Genomic DNA, 14,660 nt, shown 5'->3' with positions numbered 1-14,660 from the left:
GGCAGCTGTGGACTCTGTTTTATGGTGGGGTAAAATGATATTTCTTTTCTTATTTTGTGAGCACATCTTTAGTTCATTAAAATGTGTCTGCTTGTCCTTTAGGAAGAAATACGACCCCAGTTTGAAGCCAAGTATTCCAAGAAAGAACGGATGAATCCCATTTCTGGAAAACCAGAACCTTATCAAGCATTTACAGATAAATGCAGCAGACTTATCGTTTCTGCATCTGGAATATTTTTTATGGTCTGAAACTTAAAAAAAATATATTTCTCATTAAGTACAAACCTATAGCACAATAACAGTAATCATGTGGGGCATTTGCAGAGTTCTATAAAATATTTTTGCACTTTATGTTATTTATTCCTCACAGTAACTCCATTTGGTGGTCAGGGATGGTATTACTATCCCCATATTACAGATGGAACAACTGAGACTCCAAAAGGTTATGGGGTTTGCCCAAGGTCAGCCAGTAGGTAGCTAAGAGCTGAGACCCTCTAATCTGATATTCTTTTATCTTACCATATTCTACTATGTGATGCTGAAAGGAGCCAAAAGTGTGAGACAGGGTACACAACAGTGTTTTTCAAACTCCTCACCACGCCCATGCAGTCAGAAATACATCCTTTGTCACAACCCTGAATATGCCAAGCAAATATATATATAAGGCAATTTAAGTAAAACAGTGCTCACCTTTATAATATGCAATAAGCTCTGATTTTGTTTTATTATAGTCTATTTTTTAATGACAGATTAATCTCCTAAAATTAATTTCCTGACTCACTAATGATCATGTCAGTTTGAAAAACAGACCTGAGTTGTTAGCTTTTCCTAAAAAGCAGTCTTAGCATTAACACTATAATTACCAAACAAAACATATGCAGATTTTTCTGAAATCCTCCTTTCCTTTTTCTCAAATGATGAGTGTATAAATATATGCCTAGACTGTTAAGAGTAGGAAGGATAAGACTGTAGCAAATCGAGACAGTCTACTCTCTTTCATTAGGGAAGAAACTGGGGAGATGAAGGCTGAGCAGCTTACCCAGACTCCTTGGCTCAGACCAACATTCAAATTCATGCCTGTCTACCAATATTGCTTTGAAAGCAATTTTGTCATGATTTGCCTTCCATGTACATATTCATATTTATTGTCTTGTTTCTTATAAAGACCCATAGTCATTGATTAAGCTTTTCCTGTTATATGGTTGGGGAACCTGGAACACGGAAGGTTGGAGTTATGGAGAGGACAAGCTTTTCCAAGGTCAGGCTGCTGGGTGATACCTGAGCTAGGGCTCTGATCTGTCCTCTGACTTTGAATTCAGCCCCTGTCCTTCCTACCTCATTGCCATCCTTGTCTGGATTTCAGCAAAGATTTTACCTGTCTCCTGATCAACAGCACTACCATTAAGATCTGGACAGGTTTTTGTTTATTTTGTTATTATTTTGACCAGTCTAAGGTGGGACTTGTACTTGAGCTTTTAAAACATATCTCCCTTAAAAGTAAGCAGAAAATAAATTTTGTGCAAAACAGAGGAATGCTTTTGTGAAGAAAGGAATCTCTAAATCAGCAGAGGCCTTCCTGAGGCCTGGCTTCAAGGTCTAGCCTTTGATAATTAAGTGGGTTAAGGTCTCTAAGACATATTAATATTAGGTGAGTCACCTAATAAAAGTCACAAAACTTTTTGGAGTCTCAGATTTGCATTAAAGTAGGCCCTATGTGTCTGTGGGTTCTGCATCTATGAATTCAACCAACCATAGATGGAAATTATTTTTTAAATAAAAGGATGGTTGTGGCTGTACTGAACATGTACAACTACATGTCATTATTTCCTATATAATACTGTATAGCTATTTATATAACATTTACTTTGTATCAGGTATTATAAGTAATCTAGAGATGATTTAAAGTATATAAGAGGTTATGTACAGGTTATATGCAAACACTATACTATTCTAAAGAGGGGACTTGAGCATCTTTGGATTTTGGTATTGTGGTATTGGGGGGTGGTTCTGGACCAATCTCTCATGAGCATACTGAGGGACAACTGTATTTCAATGAGAAAGAATGTATGCTGTATTGTTCTCAAATGCCATGAAATCTTCAGGGAAAGATGCTTCAGTCTGTGTGACTATCAGATTAACAAGATATGTACCTATCACAGAGTTGGCTCACTCAACTACAAATAACTGAGCACTTACTGTGCATGTGTAATTATGCTTAGGTGTTGTGGAAACCATGTGAGCCAAACAGACTCCATACCTGTCCTCATGGAGCTTAGATTCTAGTAGGAGAGACAGAATAGTCAGATTGTTAGAAATTATAAGTAGTGTCCTGAAAAAAGATGTACCTGTGTGGTACGGGTACCATATGACGACACCAACAACAAATAGTCTGGGAGTCATGAAAAGCTTTTATTATGAAGTGGTATTTGAGCTGAGAAGTGAATAAAGATGAGTAGGTGTTAACTAGGCTGTGTGTGTGTGTGTGTTTGTGCGTGTGTACATGCACACGTGTGTGTGTTTGGCAAGAGATTGGGTGAGTAAGCATTATAGGCAAAGGAAATAATCTTGATGATCAAGGGTGCTTAGCCCATTTGATGTAATGAGAGAAGCTGTGGGGGCTCCAGAAGGAAGGAGGAATGGAGACCAAAAAGGCTAGAGAGTGTCTTACAGGCCACGTAAGGGTTTTCCTTTTATCCTAGAATAATAAGAAACCAGTAAACAAGTTTAAACAGAAGAGTGACATGATAGGATTTCCATATGAGTATTTATCCATCTGCTCGATGTATATTCTGCATTAAAAAGTGTTATCCCATAGCTTATGCAGATTCTCAACTTTCGAGCAATGTAGTTCTTTTATTTTAATAAGAAAGAAAATAGAAAAAGACAAGAGAAAGTATTAACCACAGTTAAAAGTACACATTTGATTGAGGTCTCTTGAGCAGTACTGCCACGGCATTACTTCCTTTTCCCATCCGAGGATGTTCCAGGAATGTGAATCTTCCTCCTGTAACATTTTACCAAGGGTTTCACTGGGTGTCTTGTCTTCCTGCCAGATCTGCGTGGTGATTGCTGCCGTGTTCGGGATCGTCATTTACCGAGTGGTGACTGTCAGCACTTTTGCTGCCTTTAAGTGGGCGTTAATCAGGAATAACTCTCAGGTTGCAACCACAGGGACTGCTGTGTGCATCAACTTTTGTATCATTATGTTGCTGAACGTGGTAAGTGAGCTGCAGTGCCTAGCCAAATGGATCAAAATGTGTGGGCTGCATGTGATAGTTTTCTTCTGTTGCTGGGGATCTGGCCTCAGAGAGGTGGGTCATTCACATAGCACTGATGTCCTGGCAGCCAAGTGCCTGGCAATGAAGATGCACTTGGGTCCAGGGGCTTAAAAGTCTTGATTCAAATCTAGAGTCCAGGATTTTCTACAGGGTAAGATTGGAAAAAGCACATAACCTCTCTAAATATTAGTTCCCTTATTTATCTAACAAGATAATATCGTATATTCCTTAAGTAAATTTAGACAAAGAATTTAGAGCACTCAGAACCTGTGACACAGCTTTGTAATGTTGCTTCCCATTTCTTTTTGATTACCAGTGATAGGAAGATAGTATCCAAAGCATTCCTAGCTGGATACAGGGGTCATGCCTACAATACTAGCATTTTGGGAGGCTGAGGCCAGAGGACCACTTGAGCCCGGGAGTTCAAGACCAACCTGGGTAACATAGTGGGACCTTGCCTCTACAAAAAAAAAAAAAAAATAGCTGATCATGGTGGTGCACACCTGTAGTCCCAGCTGCTTTGGGGGTGCTGAGGTAGGAAGATCACTTGATTCAGGAAAGTGAAGGCTTCAGTGAGCAGTGACAGTGCCAATGCACTCAGCCTGAGTGACAGACAGAGACCCTTTCTCAAAAAAATACAAAAACAAAACCCAAAGCATTCCTTGATATAACCCTGGAAGGAAACTCTCAAGCTGGTACATATTGCTTTTGTTGATTTCCAGGCTTTTTCAGATGGCATATTTCAGCCCAGATTTCTTTCCTGAATCCTCAAACTCATGTGTTAAACTGTCTACATGACCATTTCAGCCTAACACTTTCAAACCAATTCCCCATCTTCTCTCCACACAGCCTTCCTTATTGTACTCGCTCAGACTAAAAGTCTTGGCATTCTCCCAGACTCCTCTATTTCTCTGGCTGTCCAAATGTATCCAGAATTTGATCACTTTCTGTACGTCCCAAGGTCCCACCCTGGCCCAAGTCTGCAGTGTCTCTTATGGAGATTATTGCAGCAGCTTCCTAACTGGTCTCCCAGCGTCCACATTGCTTCCTTCAGTCTAGGCTCAACTCGGAAGCCAGAGAGAGCTTCTTACATGTAAGTCAATTTACATGGCTCCTGTGTCCACATGGTGTCGTGGCTTTCCTTTCCGTCAGAGTACAACTGCACATCTATACAGTGGCCTCGCAGGCACTTGCTCATCTCGCCTGTGTGACATCTCTGACCTCATCTTTTCCCTTACTCACCATGATTCACCTGCTCCAGCCACACTTGTCCTTTCAGTGCGCTCACCCCAGGCCTGTTTTATTTGCTGCTCTCTCTGCCTGGAGCCTTTTACTCCCACAGGGTCTGCGTCGCTTACTCCCTCCCCTCCTTCCAGTCTTTGTTCAAATGTCACTTCTCTAGTAAATGCTTCCCTGGTCACTCTATTTTACATTGCCGCCCACTCCTGCTATCTGACAATTTTCCATCCTCTTGCCTGCGTTTTCTCCATAGCATTTATCACCACCTAATATGCAATATATTTTACTTATTTATTTTGTTTATTATCTGCCATTTCCTTTGGAATGTAGGTCCATAAGGGTGGAATCTTTTCCCTATTTTGTTGGTTTGTTTTTTTTTTCACTGTCGTTATTCCCGAGAGCCTGAACTAGAACCTGGCACATAGTAGATGCTCTGTAAATTGTTGTTGCTATTTTTTTTAGAACAAAAGGTAGTGCCTGACACGGTCAGCTGTTGAGGTCAACCTATACATAAAAATATGGCGAGGCACTGTGGCTCATGCCTGTAATCCCAGCCCCCCATGTCTAAAAAAAAAAAAAAAAATTAGCCAGGTGGCACAACTGTATTCCTAGGTACTTGGGAGGCTGAGATGGGATGATCACTTAAGCCTCAGAGTTTATGGCTGCAGTAAGTCATGACTGCACCACTGAACCCTAGCCTGGGTAACAGAGCAAGGACCTGTCTCAAAAAAAAAAAAAAAAAAAAAAATGCTGACCTTAAAAGTTTGTACTGTAAATAATATACACAGAGTGCCAAGCATACTAGTTAGGCATGGAGTAGATGTTCAATTAATTATAGTTTTCCCGTCCTTATTTATACTGTATCTTAAATCTGGGCCATAATGCTGAAAGGCTTACATCATTAGAAAAGGATTTTCCAAAGGCCAACTAGTTTAATACTATTATCCATAAAGTTTTATCTATTTAGCTTGTCATTTCTAGTTCTTTAAGCAATTCTGAATTCCATAACAAATAAACCTTGAGTGATTCCTAAGAGAATTCAACTTACCCAATTAACAAAGAACTTAATTTATGATTCCTAAGTGAACTAGTAATCACTGAACCAATTAAATGCAGATAGCTCATTAGTATTAAAATACATAAAATATCTTTATTATTTTAGGAAAAAAAGTTTCAAAACTCAGAAGTAAAAAAAGAGGCAGCTGCTGATCATTTTGATGTGATGTTTGTATGACAGCTTAGTAAGTGGAAGTTGAAAGTAGTTGATTAGCACTCCCTATATCTCCCCCTTTTAACTCTCCATCAGGACTCAGTCTGTGTTAATTGTGAATATACATTGTTGGTGGAGACTGATTCCTTGTGAAATTAACCAAACGGCCATAGATGAAATGATCTGTATCTCGTTTGGATGCAGTGAATTAATGCCTACTGTATTGTTATCATCTCTTTCCTCCAGTGTCTTAAAATTTAATTTATACATCTTCTTAAGAAATAAATGCCTATGTACAGGAAGTGAATCCGGAAATACACACTTGCCCATATGTTTCGAACAGGTGCCAGTGTTGTCAGAGTAAAACACTTCATTTTAACTGGAAATCATTGATCCAACAATCTGTACTTCAAGACACAGCCACAGCCAAGAAAAGAGGAAGTAAACAAACTCAAAATGAAGACGAGAGCGTAGCAAGTGGCCAAAGTACCCAGTTGCTGATGTTACAAAGCACCTGCTACATGCTGGGAGCTAGGCTGCTAGGTTTTTTACATCTTTTATCTCCCAGAGTGTTTCAAACTAGCCAACATGGATGAGGTAGAGTTCACACTCTAAAGCTAACACATACTATTCTTAGGGATGTCCTCATGGTTTTTCATTTATTTTAGATATAACATGAACATCTTTGGTACTCTGATTTCCAGCCAACGTCAAACTAGAATAACATAAGATTGCTAAGGCAAGAATATTGATGAGAACAGGGAATGACAAGCCATAGCAAAGAGAAGGAAAGAAAAGAAAAAGTGTACATAAGAACTCTAAAATCAGTCTCAGACAGGACCTCTCTGTGCAGGTGTGAGTTACCTTACCCTCCTCAGCTATCTCTGATGACATCTCATTCCTGCACACACATTTACACTCCTGTCCTGCCCTGAAGCTTCCCAGGTTCCATTATGAGGGCAACCAAATGTGTAATATAGTTGGAATAGTTTCGTCAGAATATCTAAAAAAAAAAAATTTAAGTCCTTATAAAGCAAACATCAGCATAAAGGATGAAAGACTGATGGTTGTAATATAGCTTTGACCAATTCAGAAGTAAACTCTCAAGTGGCTTCTGAAATAACTCAGCGTGAGACATTATCATGACCCAATGTAGATTATTTATTTATTTATTTTTTTTTTTGAGACAGAGTCTCGCTCTGTCACCAGACGCCAGGCTGGAGTGCAGTGGCACGATCTCAGCTCACTGCAACCTCTGCCTCCCAGGTTCAAGTAATTCTCCTGCCTCAGCCTCCTGAGTAGCTGGGACTACAGACACGCACCACCACACCCAGCTAATTTTTATATTTTAATAGAGGCAGGGTTTCACTATGTTAGCCAGGATGGTCTCAATCACTTGACCTTGTGATCTGCCCGCCTTGGCCTCCCAAAGTGCTGGGATTACAGGCCAATGTAGATTTTTTACAGCTGTCTGTTGTTTTCAGCTACTTAAAATGTTGACCATACTTTTCTTCCAAAAATAATCATTATTTAGACATTAATTATTAATACTTTTTATTAACTAAATATAAAAACCCTGAGAGTTTAATAGATTATATTAAAGACCCTGATTTTTAAATAATATAATTATTATAAATCACATATCCCATTTCCGACTTTTTGCTAGATTTGTCCAGTGCTAACTAAGGAAGCAGATCTTTATCAGATGCCAAGTTTCTGATAGGTTTGATGATATGTGTTTACTTTTATATAGTATGTACTTTTAAAATAAAATTTATATTATTTTTAAAAAGTCCTCTAGGTCCTAAAGAAATCTTACTCCGTTTAATGGCTGGTTAAAGGGCACTTAGTAGTTTATATTTTATTTCATGTCTTGAAAAATATATATTTCAAAGATAGAGTGAATTGAAGTGAATAGGATGGAATTTCTTGTTCCTGACCATATTGTCTCAATTCTGTTCTGCTTCACTAGTGACCAAAGAATGTCCCAATATGGTGGTTGCAAGCTAAATAGGCCAACAAAGGATAGATCCCAGGAAGAGACTAAAAAGTTATTACATCCTTTTTTTCCACCTATAAACTGTTTATAATTTATTTGTCACACAGTTCTAAATGTAGTTGGTATTTTTATTCTGAGTGTATACCAACATGGATTTTTATCATAGAGTGAAAATAAATGTTCCCAAATTATTTGACAACTTCTCTGAGTATGTAACCAATTCATTTAGAGATTCTAACACAAATATCTTCCAATAACTATGTTTCCCCAAAATTATTTCTTTTTTTAAAAGACCCAAGCCTGTCTATTTTGCTGTGTTTTTTTTTAATTGTACTTTAGGTTCTGGGGTACATGTGCAGATCAGGCAGGATTGTTGCATAGGTACACACATGGCAATGTGGTTTGCTGCCTCCATCCCCCCATCACCTACATCTGGCATTTCTCCCCATGTTATCTCTCCCCGACCTCCCCACCCTGCTGCTGTCCATCCCTCAGCCCCCCACAACAGACCCAAGTGTGTAATACTCCCCTCCCTGTGTCCATGTGTTCTCATTGTTCAACACCTGCCTATGAGTGAAAACATGCAGTGTTTGATTTTCTGTTCTTGTGTCAGTTTGCTGAGAATGACGGTTTTTAGATTCATCTGTGTCCCTACGAAGGACACGAACTCATTGTTTTTTATGGCTGCATAGTATTCCATGGTGTATATGTGCCGCATTTTCCTTGTCCAGTCTATTATCGATGGGCATTTGGGTTAGTTGCAGGTCTTTGCTATTGTAAGCAGTGCCACAATGAACGTACATGTGCATGTGTCTTTATGATAGAATAATTTATAATCCTTTGGATATATACCCAGTAATGGGATTACAGGGTCAAATGGAATTTCTATTTCTAGGTCCCTGAGAAAGCACCACACTGTCTTCCACAATGGTTGAACTAGTTTACATTCCCACCAACAGCGTAAAAGTGTTCCTGTTTCTCCACATCCTCTCTAGCATCTGTTGTCTCCAGAGTTTTTAATTATTGCCATTTTAACTGGCATGAGGTGGTATCTCAATGTGGTTTTGATTTGCAATTCTCCAATAATCAGTGATTATGAGCATTTTTTCATATGTTTGTTGGCGTCATATATGTCTTCTTTTGAAAAGTGTCTGTTCATATCCTTCTCCCACTTTTGGATGGATTTTTTTTTCTTATAAATCTGTTTTAGTTCTTTGTAGATTCTGGATATTAGCCCTTTGTCAGATGGGTAGACTGCAAAAACTTTTTCCCATTCTGTTGGTTGCTGGTTCACTCTAATGATTATTTCTTTTGCTTCTTGTGTAGAAGCTCTGTAGTTTAATTAGGTCCCATTTGTCTGTTTTGGCTTTTGTTGCCGATGCTTTTGATGTTTTAGTCATGAAGTCCTTGCCTATGCCTATGTCCTGAATATTATCATCCTTTTTATCCAGCCATGCCAATATGAATCAGATATTTAATTTTACTGTAAACAGTGAAAAATACATCTTGTCTTCCAAAAATAGTAAACCAGAAAATATAGCTTGCCTCAGAGCAAGTCCACATTCATTGATCAGACTGACAAGATAAAAGCAGAAGTATGCATAGCTTCCTTTTGGACATTTCTGTAAGATCAGAAAGCTTTCTGCCAGTTACAGATATTCACAATCAGAATTTGCAGTACCTAGTTTGGAAACAGATTTCCCACTGCTATTAGCAGAACAAACTTTCTGTGGTTTCTCTCTCAACCACCTAACGAGAAATCAAACATTTTCCAGAAACCACTCATGTGGAGAGCCCTGAGCAGCCGTGAGTCCCTCTCTCTGTGTGTGCCCTTCCTTCCTGTGTCCTGTCCAAAGTCTCACAGCCCATATCCTTATATCTTCAACATGTATAAGGAGTAGTCACAGATGCCATGGATCCCTACTGTGTCCCCATATGCTTTACCTTATTTTTCAAAAGGTTCGTATTAATCGTATGTTGACTCCTGTGTTGTTCCTTTTTTTAAAATTCCAATGTTTTCATGGAATTTTACACCCGTGTAACAAACACATATCCTCAGCTCTGAGGGTCTTTTAGACAAGTGTGCAAAGTGAGGTACTGGGACAAGTATACACCATTGTGAAAGATGTAAAAGATAGGCCAGGCAAGGTGACTCACACCTGTAATCCCAGCACTTTGGGAGGCTGAGGTTGGTGGATTACCTGAGGTCAGGAGTTTGAGAACAGCCTGGCCAGCATGGTGAAACCCTGTCTCTACTAAAAATGCAAAAATTAGCTGGGCATGGTGGCACACACCTGTAATCCCAGCTACTCCAGAAGCTGAGGCAGGAGAATAGCTTGAACCTGGGAGGTTGCAGTGAGCCGTGATTGTGTGATTGCACTTCAGACTGGGTGACAAGAGAAAAACTTTGTCTCAAAAATAAATAAATAAAATGAACCAGTTAATCAAGAATTGTATTTTTGAGAAAGGTTGTGTCACCAGTCAAATCTAATTTTGCCTGATAATTACATAATTAAATAATTTTAATGTTATAGTGCCTTTGTAATACATTGTAATATTAAAATATATTGGATTAGAACATTTGTTCTGATCTGTTGTTTACTAGGATTTTATTTTTATGATCAAATGGGTATGACTAATCTATACCACAAGGGTTTCTTATTGAAAATGACACCAATCTCCATTGTCATTGGACTCCAAGAGTCTGAGATTTCTAGACACAAGATTTGGTCCTATGGCTGTATTAATATAACGAATGTAGCAAACCATAGTCATTGCTGAAAGTTTAGAGTAATACATACAGAGTATGTTGTTTATTTCTGTAATTAACAGAAATTTCAGATAAGAGAATTCAAAAATTAAGGACAGTAAGGTCTGTGAGTTCAATATCCATCCCACCCACATACAAAGAAAACACTGGTCTGAAGAAGAGATAAGGAACTTCCCCAAGTCCTGCAGCTTGCTGGATGGTCAAGCTGTAATTCCAGCCTGGCAATTTTAACCAGTGTGTTTTCACTACTTTAATCTAAATGTGTTCTTAATTTTCCTATTGTTCTAGTCTATTAAACTACTTTTCCCTTTCATTTTCACTTATTATCTTTTGTTTTAGAAACAGCACTTGATCTTTCAATTATACCTACTCTGGGGAATCTCCTAGAGCTGGATTTATCCTAGACTATACTCTCTGCTCTTCAGTACACACACACATGCAAACACACCCCCCCACACACATGCATACCTACACCTCACCCTCAGAGCCATCTATTGACCAGATGACTGGGTGAGTTAAGGATAGGTGAGTTAAGGAGGCATCTGGTCCACTAATGGAAAAGTGGAATACCATAAGCTCTGGGAATTTCCAGTAATGTTTAATCACATCAGTGTTTATGAATGCTGTAATCTAGAGTTTACAGATTTCCATAAACAATAGGATTGTAGAATCTTACCATCAGAAGCAGGCTTAGAGATTTTACATTCAGGATCCAGAGGCTCAGCAATATTACAACTGTGCAGTATTGCCTAGAAAGCTGGTAATGAATGGCCGCTAGCCTTGTTGCCATAAAATTATTCACCCCAAAATAAGAAGTGATATTTTATAAATAGATAGGACCCTGTACATTTCTTTCTTGCCCTGAAAATTACACGAATCTCCATTATCAATGGACTCCAAGAGTCTGAGATTTCTAAACACAATGTTTTCATTGGTTGATCAATGGATGCTTAATAAAATTATTTTTACTCGTGATTTGATTACCTATTTCCTTTGTGGTTATAGATTTTATAACACCTGAAGTTGATTTATTAAATACATGAAATTTATTTTACAGCTCTATGAAAAGGTTGCACTGCTTCTGACAAATTTAGGTAAGTGGAATCCTTTTTATTTCATAGCACTGTACTGTGGTCTGGAAAGTATGTTTCAAAGATTCCTTTCTCTAACACTGCTGGAAAGAAATATTCCCTTTATTTTAAAATTCATACAACAATTTTTTTCTTTGCTTTCAGCAGAATAATTTAAATATGTGTAGTAATTTTTCTATATAAAGCTTTAAAATCTGTCACAGACATGATGTCATGAACTAATGTAATTTAAAGTAGATTTTCTCCTCTTGCAAAAAAAAAAAAAAATAGCATCACAAGAGTACATTTGTATAAAGTATCCAGCATAACTTAAGAAAGTGTTCATTTGCTATTGCCTATCATTTTTGTTTAATCAAAAATATATCGAGTTTTCATGGTATATAAACTCACATCACAGTTAGTTTCTTTGAATACTGGGAGACCAGGCATGGTGGCTTACATCTGTAATCCCAACACTTCGGGAAGCCTTGTCAGGAGAACTGCTTGAGCCCAGGAGTTCAAGACCGGCCTGGATAAAATAACAAGACCCTGTCTTTACAAAAACATTTAAAAATTAGCCAGGCATAGTGGCCTGTACCTGTAGTGCCAGCTATTCTGGAGGCTGAGGCAGGAGGATTGCCTGAGCCCAGGAAGTGGAGGCTACAGCGAGCCATGATCATGCCACTACACTCCAGAACAATCTGGTAGCCAGCAATAACTTGTACATTTATCAGATTTTCAAGACAAAGAAATTGTCCCAATTTTATTAACAAAGTATGGGTCATTATGCTCTATGCAGTTTGAGAAAATTACATGCTCCCACCCATAACTCGCTTTAATGCTTTCCATAAGTAGCTTGTCCAGAGGAGAAAAAAACTCACAAAAGTGTTCTTAATTTTAATCATCATTATGATCATAGATAGCATTTATTGAACTTTTCTATGTGCTGGATACAGAGCTAGGCACTTTACTTTATCTCTTTCAATGTCATTGAAATCTTCTATCACCACCAGTTCTTGCCCAAAAAGATGGAAAGAGGCTTATGTCCTTGGAATAGATAACTGCACATTGGTAGACAATGTACCCTGTGGTACCTTGATCCAGGCTAGCAAAAATGCCAGTGGAGGTACAGTCCTGGTCCATCCATGGTGGGGACACCTGGGAACCTAGCTGGCAACCCAGGAGACCTTTCCATGTAACAAGGAGTTCAGTAGTGGAAGTGAAATCCTTTAGGGATCCTGTGTCTTTACGGCTCTCAACAAATCCTAAAGCTAACATTTAAACCATTTTAAATCAGATTCTCTTTCATTCTCCCTTCCCTTCTCAGATATGCTCCCAGAAAGCATTTTGAGTTATAATTCATGGAAAATGAATCGATTAAGTGAAGCATTAAATGAGAAATTAAAAGCTCAGGGAAAGTGGAAACAGACAAAATGCTATTGTGTTAAATACCTTTTTTTAGGCATTGCCAGCTCTTAGAATGTAGCTCCTGTGACAGGATAGGTGCATTTGACATGAGATTTCTAGCTGGAGGTTTGATCTTAAGGGCAAATGGATCTACATTTTGGTTCACACCATTATGTCCAGAGACCATTAATGCTTTATGGAGGTTGAAATATATGGAGATGAGAATTGGTCCCTGACTGAGGTGAGGACATTATAAGGCAGATGGTGATATGCAATAAAAGCTCTAAAGATGACATAGCTTTCTTGGTATTTGTCCATGAGAATGGAAAATGGTGGATGAGGGTAAAGGCAAAGGAGTCAAATGCTCTTAGCATTCTATGATAGGGATTTGACTCCCTCTTAAGCAGTAGGCTGGTATAATATGAGAACTAGAAGTTGAGACCAAGAAACTATCTGGAGCTGGTAGGAACTAAGCCTGCATAGACTAAGAGGAAAAGAAAAGGCTACTGAAGAGAGCCAGGACTGGGACTGAAGCCTCGACAGCCTGGCTGTCTCTGCTGCTGGCTCTCTGGGTATTCTGTAAGAGTGGAACAGTCTAGGTATTCAATCCTCTCAGATTCGTCCATAGCCACTTCTCATGAGACCCTTGTTGGGTCTGGCCTGTAAGCTTGAGGATCCTATGGGTGGTCTGTTCCATCACACACCATCCGTGGGTAAACTGGAGCCTCCTGCAGCCTCCTCAGGACTCCACTGCTCCCACCCTGCGTGTGTTGTGAAGGGAAGAGAGGGATTTGAGAGGGGATGAGATTCAGCCTCTCAAACTCTGTTCACCTTTTGTCCACAGAACAGCCTCGCACAGAGTCTGAGTGGGAGAACAGCTTCACCCTGAAAATGTTTCTTTTTCAGTTTGTCAATCTGAACAGCTCCACATTTTACATCGCATTCTTCCTTGGAAGGTAAGAACCTGACCCCTGCACACTTCCCCAAGCTGAGAACGGAACACTTAGTGGTCACTGACTCATAGGGACAGAGAAGACCCTTCCTTAGGGTGATTTATGCAAAGTGCAAAAAGGGAAGAGCATCCTCCTCCCTTCCCTTCCCAAATCTCAAGACCACCTGGCATCCCAGGGAAATCATCTCCACTCAAAACTGCCTCTGCACCTTTTGCTGCTAAGATAAGCAAAGGACAATAGTTTGTGCTTGCGAATGATGCATTGAAAACTTCTGGCCTCTGTCTGCACCTGACTCAGGCCCCTAGCTTTCACACCTATGACAGCAGGTGGCAAAATGGGGAGGGGGCTGCAGCATGTCCTGGATTCCTGACTTCACTGAAGGGGAAAGGACATCTTGACAGGAAAGGGGACAGAAACAGGATGCCAGCAGATGCTGGGTAATTTTTAAATCCAGCAGTTATGAGGATTTGGGAAGGATTCCCTGTTAATGTTAATGTTGCATGAATTCCCTTACATCTGAGGCCTTTCAGAGGAGATGGAAACCTGGAAAGGGCCAGGCATAGGGTTTTGGTGAGATCACTACAAGCAGTCTCTCCTTCACTTCTAGCTATTCCAACAGCACAAAATTCTAGGCAAATAGTTTAATAATGTTGACAGCATGACTATGACTCACAAAGGCCAAATGTTTTTAAATCCAGGAGTAAAACTTCTGCTTACACAGGCCAGAGCACTTG

General features: G+C 39.3%; 1 protein-coding gene across 7 annotated transcripts in view; it reads left to right on the top strand.

Annotated features, from left to right (window-relative positions):
- Nucleotides 1-14,660, top strand: part of ANO4 (anoctamin 4) — a 390,977-nt gene that overhangs the window by 344,737 nt on the left and 31,580 nt on the right. For all 7 annotated transcript variants that reach the window (XM_074402350.1, XM_010340214.3, XM_074402349.1 and 4 more), the window contains 4 exons: nt 103-243; nt 3,054-3,218; nt 11,554-11,590; nt 13,818-13,929. In XM_074402350.1, coding sequence (XP_074258451.1) covers nt 103-243; nt 3,054-3,218; nt 11,554-11,590; nt 13,818-13,929 — 455 coding nt within the window. The remainder of the gene's footprint in view (nt 1-102; nt 244-3,053; nt 3,219-11,553; nt 11,591-13,817; nt 13,930-14,660) is intronic.

This window comes from Saimiri boliviensis, chromosome 7, assembly GCF_048565385.1.
Source record: "Saimiri boliviensis isolate mSaiBol1 chromosome 7, mSaiBol1.pri, whole genome shotgun sequence".
Classification (NCBI taxonomy): Eukaryota; Metazoa; Chordata; class Mammalia; order Primates; family Cebidae; genus Saimiri; species Saimiri boliviensis.
This window is presented reverse-complemented; position numbering and strand designations above follow the sequence as displayed.